We start from the raw sequence: 25589 nt of genomic DNA, 5'->3' as shown, positions 1-25589 counted from the left end.
AATTTAGATAAATTACACATCACGTGTTCAAGACCCATATCACCCTCCCCTGGTCCTGGTATATTGGTCTGTACTAATACAGTTCATACAGATCTTCCAGCCACACATTCATGCTCTGAACCTTCAGTTCAACCTCATCCTGATGGGTGAGATCTATAGACTGTGCAGATTAATACAGTAAACTGAAGTGATTGTAATAATCTAGGAATCTATTATTCCATATAGGAAGTATCCATTTGTAAAAGGCTAGACTGAAGAATCAGAACCTTTAAATTAAAATGTCCAGAGACAGGAACAGTCTGCTGCTCACTTTACGTATACTATAAAGAACTGTAAAAATATACATTCATTCAATAAAAACAACCATAAAGGACCTAAAGACCAGAACCATTTCAGTAAACGGTAGCAGCAGGACACCAGAGGAGTAACCACATCCATGAGCCATGCAATATCACTGCCAGATACACAGCATGGAAAATCACAAGCACATGTACATATGCACACACACAACCACCCATCCTGAGCTGTGGACAATGGCTTGCAGACGTTAAGACATGGTCTTAACTTCAAACAGTACATACAAAAAAAGTGAATAAAAAGCAGCAAGCACCTCACACCTTTGATACAAACTCACCTTTGTGGATCTTTGATGGATAAAGTTCTGAGGATGTTACTGACACTGATAACATGACCAGGTGCTAAATACTCCATAATCTCTCTTTCCATATAAACGCTGAATAGCAGACACGTTGTGGCTGCCGGGGTGTTAGATCTAACCGCTGAGCATCATGTTATTTATGAGATGGATCAGCAAGTTCAACTACAAATCACCTACTAATGTTTAACATCCACCTTATTCTCTTCTTCATACCTACAGCACAGCATCCACTCCCAAGATGTGCTCTCTTTTCATGTGCAGTACATTATTTAAAAAAAAAACATTATTATGTAATACCATTACTATCATTATTGAGAATTAAAACCTACATCTGAATAATCTAACCAAACATATTACATATGTATCTGACACACTACAATAACAGGTGTAGTGCACTTGCATGCACTGCACATGAAAGTTAACTGATGTGATGCCATCAGCTGGGGGCATGCATCACTCCATGCCCATGGAATGCGTTGAATTGATCATGTCAGTTAGTTTTAGTTTTGGGGCTTGGTTAGCGAAAGTGATGTTCATCTGGCTAAAAGTTAGAACCCTACAACCTCAATGCTTTCTCCACTGCAGCACGACGCACGACACCACATGACTTTCTTTCAGACACCTGTAGGACATGTACCATGGCAAGCATGTATTCAGACAGGATCAGGTGTTCCGGTGACCAGCGGCGGGGTTGTGGTGTGGGAGTGTCACTATTTGGCTTGTTGCGTGACAGCATTTTGATAACATTACCGCCCCAAACCAGAAAGTGGCAACAGTCCACTTAAAAGCAGTTTTCCCGCCTGCATTAACCAAGAACAGAAAAGAATAAGACAAAGAAGACGAGGAGAAGACTCCTTCATTGAAGGACTGTAGATTTCGGGATAAGTGTAGATTGTAGCGATCAATCTGGCCTCCATGGTTGCTAGCCGAAAGCAGAATGTTTCAAGATTCAAGAGATTTATTGTCATTTGCAAGTAAAAACACATGGCTTATACAGCAATGAAATTCTTAGAAGTAAAACACGTCAACCATGATGGGCGCCAATACACAAACAAGGTAAACAAGGTTTTTCTTCCTGTCTTCCCGTGGGTGTCTTCAGGTATGGTTGCCGGTTTTTGATTGGCTTGCAGAGCGTGACGTCGGGCTCCGTTTTCCCAAAAAGCTGGATCTGGATCAACCGATCCCCCGCACGTTTTTTTTCGCTAACATCCCCATGGGGCGGACTGCTGAAACAGACCACCCCCACTCAGATGAATGGAAAAACCTCAGTTTTCGCCGGAGTGCCTGATCTTGTCTGAATCCAGCCTAAGAAAAGGTCTATGGACCATAGACCTTCATTCTCTTCCTCTCTGTCCAGTTTCCAGCATGCGCAGTTGGTGTGCGTGATATGCGTACATTCTGTGCTTATCCCAAAATTTGTGACCGTGTGGACATAGGGCAGAGGATGTCACTTATGTTTGGCTGACTAAAGAGGACCTTCACAAACATGCAAAAAATATGAACTGGGCTTTAGGTGTTCTTCCACATTTTGGTATCCCTACTGGCAATGTGCATGGGAAATGCAGTCCAAGCTGTGGCTAATGTGTGATATACATAACAAGTGGAAAACAGTCATCAACATACAAGCAAATGTTCTTAAAGCCTAAATCATTATTGATATAATGATATTTATGAGTTATCACATTCATAACTTGCTGTAGCTTTTTGTCAACTGTCCAGTGAATCCTACCTGACAGACTCGGATGGCGTTGTCCAGCACCGTCTTGGTATCGGTGGTGTAGTCACTGCACGGCAGCTGGGCGTGGCTGAAGTGGGCCTGCAGCAGCAGGTGAGTCTTGGTGTGGGCGCTGTCGTAGGAGTGGGGGTTGACCTGCAGGGGGAGCTGCTGAGCCAGCTGGCTGTTCAGCTGGTCCTCGTTGTGTCTGACGGGCAGCTCGGCATACTCCTCTGCATCCTGAGAGACAAAGATCAAAAGTGAAACAGGAAGTCTAAAGTATGCGGTCAGACCTTTTTAATCCGAGCATCTGTACTAACAGCTAACAGGGATTTCCCTGCTCGGAAAAACGGCTGTTCCCCTTCCCCATAAAGACTGCGGGGGAATCTTTTCACCAGACCTGATGAACTAAAAATCCTACACAGCTGCTTGTAAAAATCTATCAAGGGTTGGGATGATATTTTGAATTCTTCAAGTAGATTTCTGAGAATGCTTAACCCTGAATGACAAAGACACAGTCAAATTTACTGGGTCACTGGGTGCGTGAAATGATGATGATGATACATCAGTCTCCTCTTTGTGCTGAGGCCGTGTGCCGGGTCTTGTTTGTGGTCGTTATACAGAGAGATGCACGGACACGCATTGCTGCTCTCCTCTAATTCACTCCCGTTCAACTTCGGCTAATGTAGTCCCATCAACAGGCTGCGCTGGAGGCATTTGTCAAATCCCCCCCCCCATCCTGGACTGTTAAGGCTCCATCCATCACCGACTGAAGCCAGTGTTTCAAAAACTAGGACCTAGGAAAAAGGACCTAAGCGTGGTGGGGGCTGGGATGAAGGAGAGGAACAGGAATCATCTCTGAATGATTTATCTTTCAGTGCCGTTGTGTCTGCATATGGATGTGCTGGAGAGAAAAACTATAGATCTTTAAAGCTGCATCATAACTAATGACTCCACACCCTCTGATAGTAACATATGCAGAGACAGATAAGGGAGAGAGTCAGCCCACAGTACAACTGCTATAAAAACAGATTTTTACTAAACTATGCTTTTGAAAAATGACATGCGGGCTTTATAAACGGTGTGCTCTCAAATGAGTTCATTTCTGGAAATGTCAGCAGCTACACATGTGGATGAAATTGAACCAAAATAAACACACAGTTTTAGAAATGTCTCATTTTCTTCATTCATTGTTTAAGGCTTCTAACTATTCCAATGTGAGTATCTGCCGTTTGGTATCACAGTAGAATAATTACCATCAGGTCTATTTTTGAATGGTTAATGCTTATACTGTAGAATAGACAGTTGAGACAGATAGACAGGACCTGAGGCAGCAGAGATGGGGAATGATAAAGTGAAGCTCTCTAGCCAGATGCAAACTTAGGATATGATGGTCACATGTTCAGTATGTTACACCCACACAAGGGTCACAAAGCCCATTTCATTAGCCTTAAAGATAGACAAGAGGTCACTTGACCAGAGCCAACCCCACAAATCCCAACCAACATGTCTGATTATTTTTGGTGATTCATAGTTCTGATGTTCTCCAAAAAGAGAGCCAATCAGAGGTAGTATCAAGAATGTCCTATGACACAGGCAGAAAAACAACAGCTAAAAACTGAAACAGAAAGACCAACTCTTCAGTTGGTTTATTTCTTAAATTGATTAAGTTAAACAATTAAACTAATTAACTAACTAACTCATTTTCTGATCATCAGGATCCTGGTAAACAGTGTGTGACGAGCAGTAGAGGTTAAAGTTGGAGTAGGGAGTGGATTTACAAAAATACAAAACTAGTGTGATGTTTCCAACCTGTGTGATCGTCCTGTGAGCCCGCTGTCTTCCTAGAACTGGGCCATTAACCCGTAGTTACAGTTACTATCACAAAAGGAATGATAAGATTCTTTGATGAGCTCTTTCACCTAAGGAGTCGGTTTTCTACTCGTCAACATGATGTCAGGTTTCCCTCACTGATCTTGTATGCACATTTGTACACTACAACACGATAGACTGTGTTGTTTGACAAAGTGTATGTTGCATACAGTTTGACTTCACTATGACAACACTACCATCTCAGGAAAAGCAGAGGACAAATACAGAAGGAAAGAAAACAGACAAAGACAGGCTGAGTGGTAGTGTAATTTTCAGAGAGAAAAACAAGTGTGTGACAGGGGGCGGCGGTGGTGGTGTAGTGAGGTGTGGGTGTTGCTCATTAGAGGCCACGCTGCAGCAATTAGGGGGAACTGGAGGAGCATGCCAGTGCTTTGTAGCTAACAGAGGGGGAGTGGACGGGGCGGCGGGGTGACTGGCCTATTGTATTGCAGCTTGTTGGGGAGGGAGGCAGCCAGGCATGCCATGCTCTGCTCTGCTTCCACTGCATGTGTGCAAAGGAGAGTGATGATCACTGTCACAGAGTATCCTCCCCTCCATATGTTAGCATCATTATTGAAGTCAGGTTTAACCATCGGACCCTCTTTACTACATGGCCATATGGTGAAAATATAATGCAAGAATAAAAGCTAATTAATAGTTAAACACACATGAGTAATCAATGAATCTCTGGCATGAAATCAGAGTTATTTTTAGACATCCTGACCATTAAATATTAAATCTAGTAGTCTAAATCTACTTTTGACGTGTTGCTTTTAAAAAATAGTATCCTTTTTTTTTTTTTTTTTTGCAGTGATGAAATCTACTATGAATCAAACCAGTCCAAGCAGCAGTGCTATAAAGGAGTATGTCATTATCCCCCCTCAGTAAAAGGTGTGAAACACCATGTCTTGTGTTGACCCCACAATCAGAAGCCAGAGTGTGGATGGCCTTGACACTGAAGCCCCAGAATGAAGAGAGCTAATGAAGCTCAGACAAAGGTGCTAATTTGATGGGAGGGAGTAAAGCTAGTGTGTGTGTGTGTGTGTGTGTTTGTTTGTTTGTTTGTGTGTGTGTGTGTGATAGAGAAAAAGAGAGAAAGAGCATGTCTTCTGTCACAAATTCTCAGTGGGTTTTTTCGTGGTGTCACGTTTTTTATCAGCAACTTAGTACATAAAAACCTCCAGATACTGGAGGCAGGGCTGCAACGCTACATGAATATGACTAAAAAAAGAAAGAAAAGAAAACACTGTCAAAATGATTAATTAACACAAAATTCATGTTTATATCCAACTGAATCAATATTTGTATGAGTATTGTACTAAAAATAAATGTAGTCTCATTTCTCATTTGCACTTGCAACGAACATTTAATTGGAAAATAGTTAGCGAGAAACAAATCTATTTAATTGTTTGACTCTCACTTTAATGAATGCACCTACACATACACAAACTTTAATGACTTCCACACGATGAGCAGAAGAAAAACTACAAGAACAATCTGCAACCACTGCTGTGTTTAGAAAGGCACAGTTCATGAAGTTGTGTCCAGGTTGACCACATAATCAAGTTATGTTCTGTATCTAACATCAAATAATATTCTATTAAGCAGTCCAGTCCATTATGCTTATTTCCACATTTTAATTGTCGAATTGTTCAAAAGTTGTGGATGGTACCAATAGAACCACTCCACTCCACCCAATTGTTTCATTACCGCTCTGTTGAGGTTCCAAACGAGTTGAGCAAACACTTTCCTAGGAACCGGAAATACTCACTGTCCACCACTGTATTCTTGTTGTTTTAAAAGTACCATAGTTCAGTGTGTAATGTGTAATGAGCATGTGAGAAAGTGATGGTGAATGTGAGCAGAGCAAAGGAAAAGGACAGCAGTGAGTTGTCAGTTTGTCAGTAACGGTACACTGTAGTGTGTTAGTTAATGAACACAGCAGCTTCTCAAAACCAGGAAAAGTGAAAACGGTTACATGGTAATGACTCGGGCTACGTTTAAAATGACAGGGTTTACATACATGCAGGTACAGGTTTCAAGGGCACTATACCCAAAGTGTTTGGTGGATGTTATCTCTGACCTGACATGACATGACTATCTGTAGCCTCAGAGGTCTGAATCTACATTTGTGCATTTTATCTACACGGTGAGAAATGCTGATTTCATTACACCGCTTTTTCTTTTAAGTAGCTGCTGTATACACAAGTTCAAAAGCTTAAAGCCCCATTAGCAGCAGTAGATTTACATTTATTCAGTACAACACACCATACAGGCAGTCTTATCAGTCTTGTTTTCAGGAAAGGTCATGGATCTCTTTTTATGAGAGTATGAAAGTAGTCAGCAAATTTTATAAATATCTGCATGTATCTATGTATATATGTCTATGAAGGGTGCACCATCTTGGTACAAGTTGTAATTTACTAAAGAAAAAGGTCACAAAGTCAGTCAGACAATCATCAGACAAACCCTCAGTGGATCTCAGTGAACACCCACAGCACACTGGATTACAATCTGGACACTAGCTGACAGTGGAACAGTTTGATTCTACAGGGAAGTGTTGGTCAAACGGACTGACCTCAGCATAACTGTCCCCTCTCAATGAGTTTGGAGTGAAAAGAAGTCTCTGAAACCTCAAAGGTTTCACACCTGATGGGTTAGAGTAAGTTGTACAGACTAACAGTAGCTGTATGTTCACAGAGTAAAACTCACTGTCAGAACAGAGAGCAGCTCATGGATGGGCAGCTCGGCCTTCAGTCGTTCTTTAAACGTGCGAACAGTTTGATGCTTCAGGTAGTAATAGGAGGCGATGCGACCGTACGTCAGTGGCTCGATAGTCCGGTCGTCCTGGAGAAATAATGGAGACAGATCTCTGGTTAAGTAAATGTCATATTTTACAGACTATACTTTAAAGAGAACACACACAGACCTCCTTTATGTCGATGCAGTAAGAGCACTCCAGGTCCCGCAGGCTTCTCTCCACCAGGTTGGACAGGAATTTGTTAATGGACTCATGGCTTATGTCTTCAAGGTTGTAATAACTAAACAACACAGGACAGAGTGTGAACATGCAGAAGAAAGATCATCAATGAATGATCATTTGTCAATTTGTGTATTTGTTCTGTCAAACTCAAAAGTTGTGTCCTTAATGGGTGTGTTCACATGTTTCATGGTTGCTTGTATCCCCTTCAGTCCAGTATAGCCTTTAGTTAGGAAGGCTGAAGATGATATAAAAATACTGCTGGAAATATTGAGGAAGTGCTGACAGATCATTTAGGTTGATTCAAGATCAAGCAGTTCAATCTCCGAAATTCTGCACGAATAGACTGATGATTGTTGCAGATTTACAGTGCCAACTGTCCTTACATTGGTGACATCTACAAAATGGACAGACATAGTGTCCAAAATAGACAAACTGTTACAAGGCACGGACACAGGACTCAACTGCAGGACTCGGGAGGCAGATACAGAAAAAACGAAAAGCACACTAGAAAAACGCTGAATAGGACACATGGTACACTGACAATCTGGCACTGGGGAAGGGGAAACAAAGGGTTTAAATACACAGGTAAAGGTAATTAGGGGCGTGACAAACACAAGGCAGGAAACTGGAGACTAGAGTAAGCGGAGCAGGGACTGCCTGTGACACAAACAGAGCCATTGTATCCTCTTTTAGCTGGGTTTTAACCACCTATTTCATAAGGATATATAGCGACAGTTGAAGATTGGGTTGGAATTGAACCCTTATCACTGTGGTAGGGACTCAGTCCACATGGGGCTCATGACTGAACTTACTCAGTCAGTGCAGAAATAATAGAACTGCTGATTTAAAGCAGTCGAAGACTGCACATACCACTGCAAACTACCTGCATAATGTTGCAAATATGTATAAATATGAAAATGTATGAACAACCAGGTTTCTCTAAGTTCCGAGCAAGCAGCATATTTAGAATTTGTTAAAAAACAGGATGACAGACTCGTCAGAAGTTTTTTTCTCCTCCATTATGTACCCTGGTGATGGAACTTAACTGATGGTGAAAGCTCAATAGGTGACCATTGTGTCCACACGTTGTTACTGACTGAAATCAGTGAATGCTGTAGTGTTGGACAGAAAATCCTCAGCTAAAAGAAAAATGGCCAGCCTTTCTTTGGCAGCAAATGATTCCCAGGTTAGACTGTTATTACCTGAAATAAGACAACCAGTGGCGAAAATGGGTTCCATGCTCAGCTCTGCTGAGTAAGAGTTACCACATGAGGCTCAGTAGAAGTGTAATCAAAGACAATCTTCATTAGCTCATAATGCCAATATTTGTGCATGGTGTGTGAGTCAAATAAAAGTAGGAAATGAACCAGGCATGCTTTCATTAAAGCTGCTAGAAACAGATGCTACAAACCCTAAAGGTATGTTTTCAAGAGAGGAAAAACCTGTGTACATTTCTAAGGGAAGTCATGTAAAATATGTCTTGGTTTGGTTAGAGAACAGTTCATTACTGATGCTTATTTGGACTGTTTGAGGGCCAACTGCTTGTTCTGTAGTGTCATGCTTTCACTTTCAGTATTATAATACAATACTTTCAATACAAGAAGTAAAGATTTATAACTGATCTACCCAACAGGGATTCATCACAGAATAGGTTAATGATAAGTGCCACTCCTTTTTTTTGTTTCAGAAGTTCCATGTTAAGACAACAAATCATATATTAGAAACATATACAAGAAAATGCTCAATGACCAATATTCCTTCTTAGCACCTATTGGCAATAACTCTGACTCTGAACACCTGTACAGAAGTGCGGCTGATATTTTTCAAGTCTTTTCATAATGTTGTATGTATCTAAGTGACATATTAATATATTTGAAACTATTAAAGTAGATTTTTCATATTCTTTGAACACTTATTTTTTATCTACAGAGTTATTTAAATATTATGCTCTTTAATTATATATAACTGACACATGTATTCATTGAATTCATACTGGTATGTGACCAGTTACTTATGAATTATAAGACCACAGATAATATTTAATATAATTGTGATTTGTTTTTACCTACAGCAAGAATGCAATATCAGATAATTGCATGTACATAGTAAATACAGTGATACACTGTATGTACACCAATGCACCTTCTCACACACTATGTAGCTGGGCATAATATAGCTTCACATAGCTTAACAGTGTAAACAGCTAAACAAGGGCTGCTTCACTTTATTAATGTGCATGTACTGATATGATTTTCAGTGCGGTTTATTGCTGTAATCATGGTCAATGCCTTAGTTAACTCTGATACAAAACTATGTCATCACCTTTTCTGTGTAAGTCAACGTTATGCTTCACAGAGAGACATCTGTATGCAAATGAACTCTTCGTACTTTGTACTGTTATCCTACAGATCACACAAGATTCAGAAACATGAACATGATCATGAACAAAAAGAATCCTGATCTGCAGTCACTATGAGGAGGAGATCAATAGCAGTTTATTAAATTCAAATCCAATATCAAATCTGAATCACTGTCAAATCCTCACTGTGGCTAGCTTTCAAAACTCTGATCTGTGATCAGTTTTTGTGTCTGTCTGCACACAGTTATCGTTTAACAAACACCTACACATGAAGAACAACCTGCTTTCTTCATTTATACTGTGTCCTGCTCACAGGCACAGTACCAATTTTAGTCTTTCTCATTATTTATTCATTATTCCCGTCTGTATTTATTGGTATTCTCATTAAAAATGCATTATTTAATAACCCAAAATATGATATGGTGTTTTTTGAACACTGGCAGTGTATCTCATGTGAAACCTGACACTCAATGATCAGCGTCACATGACAGACACACTCTCCTCTATATGTCTTTAATTATATCCATGATAAAAGTTCAACAGGGATTTGTTGCTGATCTACAGTTAACACAGATTTTAAATTGAACAATCAATCAGAAAGCAGTGATTTAATCTGTTCATTATGGTGTAAAAAGGCAAAAATATATATCCAGTAGGGCCGTGTGTAGTCCTCACTCATGGCTCTAAGAACTTTGGGACAGCCGGCAAGATGGCAGACCAGAAGCAGGGAAATATCACTTAAGAGAGTTGGGATGCAGCCATACGTCACACACACACACACACACACACACACACACACACACACACACACACACACACACACACACACACACACAGGAAACTCCCACTACACGTTTCTTTGTTTCTGATTAACACGTGCTTTATGCTCGTGCACACTGATCATGCGGTGTGTAGATCAAAAACACAGACACATTCGTTCTGGTATGGACCCTGACACACACAGGCTTTCCCTCTCACATACATGCACACACTCCTTTGTCTTTAGTGCATTGTATTTAGATTTCTATTGTGTGTTCATCGTTACATGCTTGTACATGCATGCTTGTGTGTATAAATACTGGTCTGTTTAATGTTACACAAGAGTGAATGCTCCAAATCCTTTAAACTATAAGCTGCTGATCTAGCAGTTTTGGATATAGTTTATTAATATAATGAATAATCAGAGATCCAAGTTCAAAGTACAGGAGACTCATAATGCTGTGAAGGTTGGATCACAGTGAGGGTGAATACCAATACGTCAGTTAACAGGTGGAGGAGGAATATTAGATTAAGGTCATTCTGCACATAATGCATGCAAACCAGAGCAGACTCTGACAAATGGCCACTCCTCATATTACATTAAAACAAACAATATCTCCATGATCATTACAGACAATAATTTATTGTGCACGTGGGAGCAGGAGAAGAAGTCTCAGCCTCACTCATGGGCTGGAAGCAGCAGTTCAGATGGGTGATGGCCATATTTAATGTGTGTTTAATGTTAAGTATTTCTTCCATCCCCATCGCTCCACATGTGAACAGCACACAGCGGTGAGTGCTGAATGTGTTTATTACTGGGCACATTTCACAGGTCTTTACCGGTGGTGGGGCCTGTCTGATTAAGTCATACCCATTAGCATCATCACCATTAGGCTCCTGATGGCACAGGGAGTCGGCCTGCAGACGTTTACGATACCCACGGGACCGTGCGTGCGTGCGTGCGTGTGTGTGTGAAAGCAGTGGTGACAGATTCGCTGTTCAGATATAAAACACAGCTGCACACCGATAATGGTGTCAGGGGGATCTGCTGCACATTCAGACACCAAATTTAAGATTCTGAATCTCATTTCATGTAACATGAAGCTGAATCGAAGAGAACCGTTGATTAAAGAGAATGCAACAAAGGCAAAATATGTTTGTCATACTGGAACCAAATTTTATCTTGATGGAAGGCCTGTGTGTCTGTGTCAGCCCAGCCTCAGCCTCACATGGTGTCATACTGATTTCTCTTTTTGTTGCTACGTTAAGTTGAACTATTATAGAAACTATGGACACTAAATTATGACCTGATTTGAGGAGATCACGATACACAGGGTGCTGACTTGATATGCACTGCAGTTCTTATTCTACAAATATTGTGATCTGATGTAAGGATTAATTCAGATTTTTGTGTGTTTTTTTAACACTAGACCCCAGGAAAGAGTTGAATCAATATTTCACAGTGCATATAAATGTATAAAATACATTTTGAAGAAAACTGCCACATAAGGCTGCTCATGATCATCAAGCTTAGTGCTTCAAGAATAAGAAATAAAAGAAAAAATAGTATATATATCCAGTGTACTATGCCATGCCATGCTTGAGTTTGAGTTTTGACCCTTTGAGGCTGCTGTAGTGTAAAGTGTTGAAGATGGATTTACGATGTGAAGTCAGCAGCTATTCGTTTGTTTCCACACAGGAAAGGAAACATGCCTGTTATATGAGCATGTGTCGTTTGATGTTATGTGTTGGTTGAAATAATGCAATCATGATGCTAATTTCCATTAGCACATTCATTCTCATTATGTGTTAGAATCATGCTAACATATACACAAAGATCAAAAAGTTGGGGAAGAAACATGAACAGGATCATGAACAAAAAGAATCCTGGTCTGCAGTCACTATGAGGAGGAGATCAATAGCAGTTTATGAAATTCAAATCCAATATCAAATCTGAATCACTGTCAAATCCTCACTATGGCTAGCTTTCAAAACTCTGATCTGTGATCAGCTTTTGTTTTCCGAGACATTAGAAACAGTTTAGAGTGTTTTTCTAATGAATGTTCACAAGCTACAAATGAGACAACACGTGTCCTCCACATTCTATTACACATTCTGTTTTTACAAGATATTTGGTCGAAAGTCAAGAAGGCTGGATGTAAAGTTATGAAGCTGCTATGACGCATGGATGTACGGAGATATGCAGGTGTCCTTTGGTAGAAATAAGTGTAAACAATAAATGCATATTAGTAGGTCAGTGTTATCAAAGTGTGTGTGAAATGGCTGCATCCCCACTATATTGTAGTCCTGGGTTGTGTCACCTCGTCACCTCTCTTGCTCATGTCTAAGCACCATCGATCTGGGTGATCAGTCCTTACAGGTAGAGTATGAAAAGCACATGTACTGAGGAAGATGACTGTTGCTGAATGTTTTCATTTTTTTTGTGTCTTTAACTCTGGAGTCCCACTGTGGCAACACAATACCAGCAAAAACAAGCAAGGTTGTTTTCCAGAGGTTTTCCAGGTCAGTCCCAGAAAAAACTGGAGGGAAAAAATATCCCATCTGAAATAGCAGTGACTGAAGATCACTAAGGTGGAGCTGGAGGAAGGAGCTCAGGAGATGGAAATCTTTCTACCTCTATGATGTGGAGATGAAATAAGCAGCAGAAAGTGGATGGAAACTAAATTCAGTTTGAATTTTTAGATCACTCTGACAAGACAACAATTAGTATTAATACTATGACTCATAATCTGTATTAAAGGTGCTCCTGTCCTAGGTCTCAATAGAAGAACTAAATCTTTGTTATTGTTTTTCTGGAAACTGCCACACATTAAATACTGATCTCTGCTTGATTTTCAAAGACGTGCACTGGTACAGTTCTACTGTTCTGCCTCAGTAAGGGCCTGAATGGTAAATGTGGGCTGACAGCCGTGCAAATACCAACAGGCTGGAATGTTCTGGAATGGTCTCTGTCTACACAGCAGATGTTTGACCGAAGAACACAGCGATCCTCTAACCAGGTTGTGAGACTAGGACAAGAATGTGTGTGTGTGTGTGTGTGTGTGTGTTTTGATGATATGTGGAGCGAGCAGCTTTTTCTAACCTGGGGTTCATCACCAGGCGCCTGAAGAAGTACGTCCAGGTGATGTAGTCCATCGCATCCTGTTTGGATGAGATGGTTCCTGCAGCGATCTCAGCGTTCAGATGGTCTGACAGCACAGTGAGGAGGCTGCAGATACAAGGCACATCACAGAAAGGCATTCCAAAGGTTTCCAAACCAGCATGGCAGTATGAATCCTGAGCCTCAGTGTTGTTTTATACAAACAGGAATAGGTCTGTAGCTGGTTAATCAATTAGTAATAATAATGAATACCAGCTCATTGACATGGACACTTGGTGCCTTTTCCTGTCTTATACTATCTAGTCTTACAGTGGATAAATCATTTTTGATTTCAGAGGGGCGTTATCAACAGACTGGATGCAGTTGGACAGACCTACAATGAAACATTTGATGCATCATTTAACAATGAATATTGAACTGTGAGGTCCTGAGGTGATCCGACACCTCTGAAACGTTCTTGTTCTAAAATGAAAAGTCTGTCACGAGGTTACAGGCATTTAGTTCTTTTAAATTTCCACTCACGTCCAACAGTCCTTCATCCAGTTCTATCATAGCTCTATTTTTAGCATTATTTTTACGGATTTGTTTCTCTGCTGCATCACTACACATCTGAACACTCCTCAGATCTCTGAGCAAACACAGCTTGTGGATCAGGACCTGACAAATCCTGTTTGTGACACTCACTCTGAATCATTGTGCATTCATGATAAACTCTTGTGTTTCTGTACCATTAGTGCTAATTAAACTGACAGTGTAACCACTAAGAACAGTATCAGTATCACCAGCAGGGTTGATGCTTTCAGGGACATCTCACTGATAACTGCTGCTATTTGATCATGTGTGAATGATACTGAGCTGGAACTCTGTCCCCCTCCTGTGGTACTGATGGCTCCTCATTTTTTTCTTTCACCTCTGCCTCCGCTCCTGTTATGGATACCACTTCATGACAACTGTCTGCACACTCATTTTGGAATATAAAATGGAAGAAACTTGTGCATTCTCTGCACAGTTTAGTAAATGAGGTTGCTTGTTGTTGTTCACAGTGATGGGAGAAGTGACAGACGTTACGACTGTTACCTGGACTCCACAGGGAATGGTTCATAGAGAAACTTCTTGTAGAAATCCTTCTTGATGTCGTGGACGAGAATAACTGCTTTACCCTGGTCATCAAACTGAGGGCGACCTGCTCGCCCCATCATCTGCAGAACATCTACACACACACACACACACACACACACACACACACACACACACACACAGGATGAACATCACACCTCATCTCCTCATTCTTTAAATAAGTTGTGTGAAGTCACTCTTTGTTTTTGAAGGTTCAACAATAAAGTTTCAACTAAAAATGTCATTAATTATCATTCATAAAAATAATAATAATACTAAAATTAAAAATAATTCATGAAATAATGACATTACATTGTTGGCATTACATTATGTAATCTTCTACTCTGTAGTGGTGGATTTGTGGACAGGACCGTACCTGTAATGGGGTAGTCCACATAGCGCCTGGATTTGCCATCATAGTATTCAGTTCCTTTGACGACCACAAGGTGAGCAGGGAAGTTCACGCCCCAGGCCAGAGTACTGGTGGCAATCAAAACCTGAGAAAAGAGATGAGAACTTAATGGAATGAAAAAACAAGAAGCAGAAATGATTTGTCAAAATGTGATATAATGTGTTTCCTGGACATAAAGATCTTTTCTCCGACAATCAGCGCAACACTTGTATTTTGTAATAAAATGTCATTAATCAAGGTGCACAACACTCGTATGAAGGGTAACCAGCGTTATTTACAGCTAGCTTAAATAGTGGGTTCAGGTGTGGTGTAGAGGATGAGGCCACACCTGGATCTTACAGTTGACAAACAGCTCCTCCACAGTCTTCCTGTCTCTCTCATGCAGGCCTGCGTGATGCATGCCAATCCCAAAGGCCAGCGTAAGCTTCAGGTTGGAATCTCTTACTGTGGCAATGATATCCTCTATCTGCAGACAAAGCAGGGCACACACAGTTAGAAACCAATGTACTGAATATGTCAAGACTGGGTCCTGGTTTTACCGTGATATGCACTGGCAGAAAGATGCAAAGAGACTGAAAGGAGACAGTCTGACATTTTTCATTTGTAAATATAAAGTTACAGTTGTCCAATGGCTGTAGCATCAGAAGATAGCTTAGCTTAGCATAAATACTGGAAGCAGAGGGGGAAAACAGCACACCCACCACACCGCTAAAGCTCACTTATAGCATGTAGTTTATTTCAACTGTAAACGAGCAGAAGTAACAACATGTTGTGGTTTTATGGCTGTTATTGGATGTGCTGCAGGTTCTTGGCCTCGAGCAGTAGCATGGCAAGATGACAACACTTCACACAGACACGAACGTGGTTCTGATCTTCTCAACTAGCTCAAAGTGAATGAATGTATTCAACCAAATGTCAAACCTGGCCTTTAAAGCTACTCCGGTTTGAAGTGCTTTCTGAGCCGTGCACAGCGATGTGTAATATAAAGAGTCAGGCACAGTCATGAACAAAACCTCCACAGTCACAGTTATTCAGTTGCAGACATGTGGCTCATTTGCATGGCTCTCCTCTGGTTCGAGTAGGACCAGGGCATCTTGCCTTGTACTATTACAGATCTAATGTTTTCCAGCCAACACAAACAGCTTCTGGGCTGAAAGAAAAAAAAAAGTGTAACCTGTGCTCTGCCAGAGTAAACAGAGATCAGTGGAGCAGAGCTGCGGGTAAACAGAGACGGACACAACATCTGTCTTCATTATTTGTGCTCTTTGTATTTTCAATAATATTAAATTTGAAGATAGAGAATGGCAGAAAAAAAACTTTTCAGTGAGATAATGTATGGATCAGTAAAATCTGGCACAAAATATTTAATAAAAACTGTAATTTCAAGTAACAAATAGCACCACCTTCAAAATCGAAAAAAAAAAATAGTCTCATTAGAATCTTTCAGATAATGACAAGTCATGGATTTAAAGATTGTGTAGCATAAATTTTTTACAAAGTGTCCCAACTTTTCAGGAATTAAGACCAGAGAATGGAAGTGGAGAGTGAAAATCCAGCCCTGAGCGAAAGAGCTGGGGTTTGAGGCAGCAGCAGAGGGAAGAAAGAGCTGTCAGGTCAGAGAGAAAGAGGGGATTTGGGGCAGTGGGTGACCCCTGGTGAGAGTTAAGCAGCTATCGCCAGAAGCCTGTCAGTCAAACAGCAGGAAGCTGAGCCGCTACACGGGCCAGCGCAGAGAAGCAGCAGGCAGCAGCATATATCAGCGGAACACACACGGAGGCCGGGGGACAGCGAGTGCGCACATATAGAAAGTGGGCCTAAGTTAGACTGTATATATTTGCACTGAGACAAGCTATCTGCAGGGTTCACAAAACAAACTGTGTAACGCTTCCATCTGTATCATTTTAAAACATCTCATAGCTGAATTAATAATGCTGCTCAAGGTATACTTCTAGTAAACAGAGAAGGTGATGATTGAAATAATTGCCAGGAAGTGAGTGTTCCTTGAGCCTTTGTGCTATTTGTGCCAAATTACAGCACAGATGAGGCATTTCATAATTTCCTGTGGAAGATCAGCCCTCAACCTGTACGAAGAGGAAACAATGGCCCTCTGTGCACTCACATGTTTTGCCATTTTCTTTGTTTATGCAAATTGCAGTGCAGTATTCTGTATCAGATTGTCCGTCGCCAGTTTTGTAGTTCTCGAGATCTCAGACTACTTTTTGAAGGTCTCTGTCTCGTCGGAATCCAACCTCATTTTCACTCGGCCTTGTCTCAGACAAAAGGGATCTACATACAGATATATGCAATATGTGTACTCGGACAGCTGGGAACACTCCTCACCTTAAGAGATCTGACAAATATTAGCTACATGTAGGCCACATGTTGGTCTTGACTTGGTCTCGATACAGTCTGGTCTTGGTCTTGACTTGGTCTCGGTATACACTGACCATTGCTTTTCTTATGTCTCGTTCACACATGCAGACTTAAAAGTGGCAGGCTCTCTCTGGCCTGTCATGAGTGTGTGCATTCAACACTTCATTCACATACTACGCTCTGACGGCAATGCAATAAATACATATAATCACAGTAATAATAATAATGCTAATCATCTCTGTCAGACACATGGTCGTCATGTGTCTCCTGTCCCGCTCACCTTTGAATTCACACAGTTATGAAAGCATGTGACAGTCAGAGCAGTTGATGGGTCCCAGCTGATCGCGTTGTAATAATATTAGCATACTTTTCAAATGTGAACCCAGAGGAGTCGTTTGCTCCATCTTGAACTGATCCGATGGTATGCACAGACAATATAATGGAGGATGACACAGGCTTTTCCGGCACAAGATGGGTTCAATTCCATCTGTAATTACACTTAAACCAGCACTTACAGAGGAACGGAGCATCAGCACAACTTGGCAAGAGGAGGAAGGAGAGTAAAAAAATACATGAGAATGACAGAGACATCTGCTTATATTTGCACTGACTGCATCTGTTCTCTACGATCAGCTACAGCAAAGGCCCACCAACCACAGAGCTTCATACCTGCCTACACTAGGACATGACCGAGCAATCAGTTCTGACCCACTGGATGAAATAACTGCAGCAGCAGACTGCAGACTGTGCTTGTGTCGACACAGGAGATGCTTCAGCTGCAGTTTTCACTCATCCACCTCACACACTTATTTTAATCAATTCATCTGTCTCCACAGGCTAAGCAACACTGTGACTGTGTACTAGTCTCTGAATGCTGCCAAAACATGGTTGACCTTCACATATGCGGTTCACGCAATGCCTCCTGCGCACACACACTGTGTTAGCGTACCTCTCTCTCGTCCTGGTGCAGCCACTGTTTGGGGTTGTCCTCTGTGGCTAGGTAGGCGATGAGGTCCAGGGCGGTCAGTCGGGTTTGTCGTCGTGATGACACAAAAATGAGCACAGGTTTGGCTGGCGAGTGGCTTCGTATCGCTGTGGAAATGAGTTCAAAACAAATATGTTTCACATGTGCTAGTCCATCTCTCAGTACTTCTCCCTCCCCTGTATGTGGTACTCATCCCCAAGCCCACCTCACACATATAAACGAGTGTAGGTTTGTTTTGATCACTGTCATTTTTAACAAATGTTACACAAATTAGGAAACAGTGCCATTCGTTGGGGACTATTTTAAGCAGTGGATGAATTTATTATTTGGTGTTAGTGCTCCTGTGCTCCTATATATGTGGAATAGAGTCAAAATAAACTACAGTATGTGTTCATGTCAGCAGTGCAGCAGTGTGTCTTATTGATGTGTTTTGAATCATATTTGGACAACAATGGAGCTCTATGGCACAGAGGAAGAGGCTACACACAAATGATTGTTTCTGGACTCATTCATTCTTCTTGTTTTTTTTGTGTTTTTGTGTAGAGGTAGACAAATCTTTGAAATTAGAACTTTCATATTGAACAAAATGTTCAAATGATTTTTGCAGAGCACTTACATTAGCTACATCCAGCCGCACCTGCACCTAAAGCCACAAATGTGTGTAAATCATGTGGATGTACTATATACCTTGGAAGGTAGGCTTGTTCATGCTGGCCATGCGGGGGCAGTAGTGTTGACCTGGAAAGCCACTGATGTGAACTTCCAGCGGTACAGGACGAACAGACGGACGGAAGTTAAACAAACCCACCTGTTACACAGAGAAGAGGGGAGGGGGAGGGAAGAGAAAGACAACGGAGAAGAGATTTAATGTGAGCAGCTGGCATCATGGAGCCCCATCTGGCTGTAATGTAAACTGTCTGTCGCTGTCACTGAGGCACAGAACAGCAGGTCACTGCTGGACTCTGCTGTGCTCTTTTTAACATTCGATGTGTCTGTGTGATGAGGTGATGTGGTGAACACAATTGAAGTCAAAGTGTCTTATAGGATGTCGTGAAGAGTGCGCTGCATTATTTGGGCTGCTGCATGTCTACAGACATCTTAAAAGCCTGGATAATGGATTGGGCAGCACAAATCTAGCTGCTCAGTCCCAGCAGCAGCCAGCCAGTCAGATTTATGGATGGCAGACAGCCAATCTGGTCTGCTAACACTGTCTCGGTACAGCTTGAGCAGCAAGTCAAGCTGCAATACTCTGCAAAAATATCAATAAATAGAGAAAGAGTACTAGAAAACTGTGATATGTATATGTGTCATTATTTTGCCAGCATGTCCCGTCCCATGTCTCCACACACTGGGTCCATTTGATACTTTAAAACAACACACAGCTCTGTTTTATGCTTTATCAGATTTCAGAATATAGAGAATACACTTCAAGGATGAGGATTAATTGCTAGATGGGATAACATCCCTCTGATAAAGTCCCTAATGGGGAAACCAAGATACCTTCAAATGGACCCATGGGGAATTTTGACCTAACGGTAAAATCATTACCAGATTTAATGGGACCAATTCTAAGTTTCATAGAAATTGGGCCATCAGTAGACAAGATATGTGGCTCTGTTGTTATCAGGTGGATAAACGGACACGAAGCTAGAGCTGAGAAAATTAGATTAGGCTAGAGCAGGGATCTTCAAGCCCATGTACCCCAAACAGAACAGGGACCCCCACATCGAATTCATTTTTTAAAATGTGTCACATTGTAGGCCTGGCCTATAAAAACTTTTAGATTAACTTTATTCAATTTTTATTTCCCCTTATTAACCTATTTATATATTGGGTCATTAGCCTATATAAAAAGTTCATGCATAATTATTTGTTATTAAATGCCAAGAGCTGTGCATCTTAGGACATGTCCACTGATTCATCCAATTGGAGTGCAAATTATCTACACCATCACATTAACCATTATTTTGGTTAAAAATGTCAGTCATTATGACACAAATTGGCGGACCCCCTGCAGTACCCCTGTGGTCCGCCTAGGGGTTGTGGACCCCTGGTTGAAGATCTTTGGCTACCTAAAACAGTGTCAATTCTTCATCAGAGAAAATATCAGATTTTTTAACATTGGTTTGGGCCAAGTGTTCAGATTTACAGATAAACAGTGAAGCTGGACAGCTCAGTCCTAAGATCCTGGTCAAAACAGAGACAGTGTGATCCTGGAACCAGAAAGCAATTACGAGTGTATACTGTTAAGAATGAATGAAAAGAATCCAACAGCACTCAGCATTTTATCACATTGGCAAGCTGACAGACTGCAGCTTACATGAGCCTCTTTGGAGACGTGTAAACTATCAGTACTGACGTTCATATAAGAACATATCCATCAAATCATTTCAAGAAGTCTCCTCTCTGCTTCGAGCTGACAGGCCAGCTCATCCACCCACATCGCTGCAGTCATTCCTGATGGTTAGAATTTAAGCATGGCATCCAGACACAGACGATTATAGAGATGAAACTACAACGTTAACTCCAGGCCAAAAGTATCTGTTTATCTTAATTGCTATTATTATATACATTCAATCAGATGTGAAGAGGCAGGCAGCAAATGAACCGTAAAAAACACGGAGCAAGACAAAGACTGTGGTTTCTGTCTGGCTTCACTGCAGCAGTGTTCTCGGTACACAAAGCCAATCTGATTCTTCTGAAACAAGGGAGCTTATGAAGATGATCCACCCATCTGACCAAAGAACAGAAGGTCACTGACAAAGAATACACTGACAAAGCATTTTTTACTTCTCACAGTCATGGTAAAAGACTAGTACTGCTGCTTTGGTGCCATGGTGGATATCTGACCTGTCCGATTCCCAGCCAGTCAGCGAGGTCTCGAGCGTTGGCCAGAGCCGTGGACAGACCGACTACTCTGACGCTCTTAGACGTGTGAGATGAGATGAAGTTGGTCCTGGACACAATGACCTCCAACACAGGACCTCTGTCCTCACCTAGAAAGAGACACAATGACACAGTTCAGAATACTTATGTAACAAACAGTGTAGTGCCATTACAGTGGTACAGGTTAAATATTAGCCTCATTCTCAAATTTGATAGTCAAATCACCCTCAGTACAGTTGTCATGAACGGGGAAATTAGCTACAGAGACCAAAACTGTTTTTTGTACCAGGCTGTAAACATGTTTATTTCTGCTGTGAAGTTGGACATTTGAACATGGGGACTTATGGAGGTTCTTCTTGTTCTGTAGCCACCCTCAAGTGGACATTTGAGAAACTGCAGCTTCTGGCACTTTTGCTTTGGCTTCACTTCACAGTTGCTTGGTCTGTCTATCAGAGGCCATTTTTCCTGACTTGTCAAGCAATTGGCAGCTGTGTTTCTGAATGTGGCAGCATGCACTGCACATTGGATTAACAAATGAACGTAAAGCTGAGATGATTTACTTTAGCTTCAGGCTCTAGTGAGTTCTGACGCCTTTCCCTCTTGGAGCATTTTGTCCATTTATGTGTTTGTAAGTATGTGCATCAAGATGCACAGCTGCTGTCTTAGTCTCAAACAAAGTTGAACAATATTTGTAACAACTACGAGCCATCAGCTTTAACCAACAAAAAGGGGGAAAAAAACAGAAGACATTTAAAAAGAGCTCAGGTTACAGTTCTGGTCAACATTTATTTTGTCACAACAATAACAGCATCCCAACATTTCTCGTAGCCTGTTGGTAGTCTCTCCTGCTCTTCAACTCTTGCATTTTCTTCTAGCTCTTGAATGTTTGTAGGATTCTTCTTTCTGATGGAAGATTTAAGCTGTCTCCAGAGATAATCAACTGGATTAAGATCAGGACTTATTGCTAGCCAGTCAATTTTATTTTATTTTCAACCATTCTTTTGTGCTTTGGGTCTCCTGAGGACTCATAACCTTCACCATGATCCAAACCTAGTTTACTTACACATTTCGCTTTTGGAAATCTGATGTCATGATTCCTTGAATACGGAATATAGCTCAGTAGAAGAAGGAGAAAACACTGACTCCTCAGACTCCTGCAGGTTTGCTGTTACTCTTACCCAGCAGGTGGATCTCATCAATGATGAGAATGGCGACTTTCTGAACGTAACTTCGGTTCTGCCAGCTTCTGCTCACTCCATCCCATTTCTCTGGTGTGGTGACGATGAGGTCAGCCTGAGCTATAGCTCTCATGTCTGGAGTCACATCACCTGTCAGTTCCACCACTCTACACACAGACGAGACACAAGGAAACACTTCAGCACTTTTTTTTGTCATGTCCAAAATTGTAATAATATTTTAGAATATTTTTGGCGAGGTCTGGTTAAACCATACATTCACCACATCTACTGACAACTGACCCCCATATCCGCAGATTATTCTGCCACTGTGCAATGTCATCCACTTGGTGTGGGTAGTGTTTTTGTTTTCACTTACTTCTTCCCCAGTTTCTCCTCAATTCTGATCTTCCAGTCCTCGATCCTCTCTCTGACCAGAGCTTTCAGGGGGGCGATGTACACCACCTGTGCACCGCACAGCATCAAATAAAAACGTAAACATTTAATAAAGAATGTGACTAACAGATAAGCTTTCAGACGGTATCTGCCATATTGTTCATCATCTCTTGGTAACAGTGAATTAAATGACTGACTGTAACTTGGGTTTTCTAAATAATGTAGAAAATGAAATATATTTGTAGATTAAGGTCAAAAATTAAATTGTGTGGAATGTAACTACCACTAGAAGTGTTGCAGGAAGTGAATCAGTGCATTCCCTCCTCAGAGGTAAGGGGTGGGGCTAGTAAACAATTAAGTACACCTGGGAGCTGGGGGAAGGTAACTTTTGCCAAAGACAGCATGGAGGAGACAGGAGGAAGTCAGAGAAAGAGGAGAAAAAGCAAACATATCGTTCTGTAGAGGAGTTAAAAAAAGTTGAGAAGGACTAAAAGCAACCCCGGAGTGTGTGTAAAGTCATCGGATGTCTTTTTACGCGGTACTTGGAGCTACAACGAGTCTGGGCTCTATCAATCGTACAGATAAGTGGTCTTGGCCTGTCGCTCTCCAGGCTTCTTCACCCCTCTCAGCCACTGTCTTGTCTTCCACCGGATACAGCAAAACCTGTCCCTGTTCCCTGTCCCCATCTACCTCTCCAAAGACACCTGCATACATAAGACTGGACTGAACTTTTGGATATATATTTTTTTCACAAACTGAGTTGAATTCACCACTGTTTTTCATATTTGAAAAAGAAACTGCAGGTTGCCTTGTGCTCCTGTCTGGCGCCAACTTTAACCTTGCGAGCATCTTTTTCAGCCCCTACGCTACAGTAGGACTATGGAGCAGTTTTTTTAAGAGCAATTTGTATTTCTTTTTTTTTTCAATACTTTTTTTTTTTTGGCTTAATGTGAAAACAGAAAAGATAAGTTCTGAAGTTTTTACATATACAAAATAAGGATAGGCCAATAGAAAGTGCACAGGCATAGTCCGTTGACCCAGAGGGCTCTAGTTAGAAAGATTAAAAATACACACAAACAGCTATATTATAGATCTACATGGTTGTATTGTAATTGAATGGTGAAAGTCATTTTCTCCATAATGCAAATAGAGTTGATTATGCTGGTAAGACATTGATGGAATGGTAGGCGGGTTCCTCTGCAGCCAGCATTTTGTAATTGTCTTTTACTGGCAGCCAAAATCATCTTCACGAGGTATAAGCCACTCGTATTGAGATCTTTAGGAATATGACCACGGTACATTAAGGTAAAAGAAAAATCTAATCTGAAAATGTCCAGAAAATGTGAGCATGGTCTGCAGAGACCGATCCACAAATTTGGAAATTTGGATTTTTGGTTGTGGGTAATAAAAAACGAGTGAGATTTTTCCAACAGAAATCCCTCCAAGACAAGGAGTGAGTTGGGTCTCCCATATTTGAAGCCACACCTCCTCTGGGACTGCCATATCAGTTTCCTTTTCCCTTACATAATTGGTTGAATTTTTATTCATTCAGAGTGTTTGACAGATTGTCCTCAGTGCAGTGTGACATTGCTGAGGGAACCATATGAAATGAATTATTGGTGTTTCCAAACAATTACACAGTAGATTTGATGTGATTTTGTAAAATCCGGACCATCGGAAACAAATGTAAAATGGATGACATGCCAATTAAAGTCTGCTCACAGCAAAAATCAACTGGAATGATCATCTTTGGAACATCTTTTACTGACAGTGTATTACAGATCATCATCTGTGGTGCTCCCATAGACACAACCTGCTGCGTAGTGGACCTCTATGATGATGCAGTTTGTAGTTGTTGGAAGACTTCTGACTGAATGGAAAATGTTCTACACATACTGTAACCTTTACAGTTTTCTAAAGGGTTAAGTAATATTCAAGACTGTTAACCAATACAAGTCAGAACATCTCTAATCCAAAATGTACACAGTAAACAGTGAGACAAACCTTAGAGGTCGGATACTTGTTGAAGACCCGGAACATGGCCATCTCCGCTGCAATAGTTTTACCGGAGCCTGTCGGGGCCCCCAGCAGGACGTTGGTGTCGGTGTGATACAGCGTGTGGAAGATCTGAGTCTGGATGGGGTTGAAGTGAGTGAACTTGTACAGACTCTCGTACTCCCGATTACCAAGAGCTGTCACTGGCAACGGCTGCAGGTCCAGCAGCTCTGAAATAAAGAGGGTCATGGGAGAAGATGAAACAAGATTATTTTGTCACGTAGAAGGGTGCTGGTGTGTTGGTTAAACTTCAGTCACACAATCTGTTTCTATTTGAGCGGTATGAAGATAGAAATCAGATGTAAACAATGTATGTTTATAAAGAAATGTCTAGAAAATGAATTAAATGTTCAGTGGGTAATATGGCTCAAGTTTAGATCCACCAACGCTATCTATATTTAAGCACTAACCAGCACAGAACAGCATGAGCGACAAAGGTAACTGTTTAAGTAACAAACACTGACACTTAGTGTTGTACACTGCGTAGAGGAAACATAACTACCACAATGCGGCTAAGTGTAAAGGAATTAGTGACAGAGAAACTGTTGTATCCTGCATGGTGATTCTTTTCTCAATCTGAAGACATGAAATTAAACCATAATGGTGAACATGAGAATGACACACGGTTGTTCAAGTGTCAGCCAGCCCACATCTACACAAAGGAAATGAAAGTAAAGGTTCAGAACAATAACAACTATTCAACAACACTGCTCCTGTCATGTTAG

At 41.2% G+C, this 25589-nt stretch overlaps 1 protein-coding gene across 4 annotated transcripts in view; it reads right to left on the bottom strand.

Annotated features, from left to right (window-relative positions):
- ascc3 (activating signal cointegrator 1 complex subunit 3) overlaps positions 1-25589 on the bottom strand; it is a 143621-nt gene that overhangs the window by 9206 nt on the left and 108826 nt on the right. For all 4 annotated transcript variants that reach the window (XM_027286029.1, XM_027286032.1, XM_027286030.1 and 1 more), the window contains exons 25-37: positions 24814-25034; positions 22793-22878; positions 22417-22583; positions 21203-21348; positions 19040-19160; positions 18317-18459; positions 15323-15460; positions 14959-15079; positions 14544-14676; positions 13449-13574; positions 7174-7285; positions 6957-7091; positions 2388-2612 (exon numbers count right to left, since the gene is read on the bottom strand). In XM_027286029.1, coding sequence (XP_027141830.1) covers positions 2388-2612; positions 6957-7091; positions 7174-7285; positions 13449-13574; positions 14544-14676; positions 14959-15079; positions 15323-15460; positions 18317-18459; positions 19040-19160; positions 21203-21348; positions 22417-22583; positions 22793-22878; positions 24814-25034 — 1874 coding nt within the window. The remainder of the gene's footprint in view (positions 1-2387; positions 2613-6956; positions 7092-7173; positions 7286-13448; positions 13575-14543; positions 14677-14958; positions 15080-15322; positions 15461-18316; positions 18460-19039; positions 19161-21202; positions 21349-22416; positions 22584-22792; positions 22879-24813; positions 25035-25589) is intronic.

The sequence above is a fragment of the Larimichthys crocea genome, chromosome XIII (assembly GCF_000972845.2).
Source record: "Larimichthys crocea isolate SSNF chromosome XIII, L_crocea_2.0, whole genome shotgun sequence".
NCBI classification, from domain to species: domain Eukaryota; kingdom Metazoa; phylum Chordata; class Actinopteri; family Sciaenidae; genus Larimichthys; species Larimichthys crocea.
The sequence above is the reverse complement of the archived record's forward strand: the minus strand, read 5'-3'. Positions and strand labels throughout refer to the sequence as shown.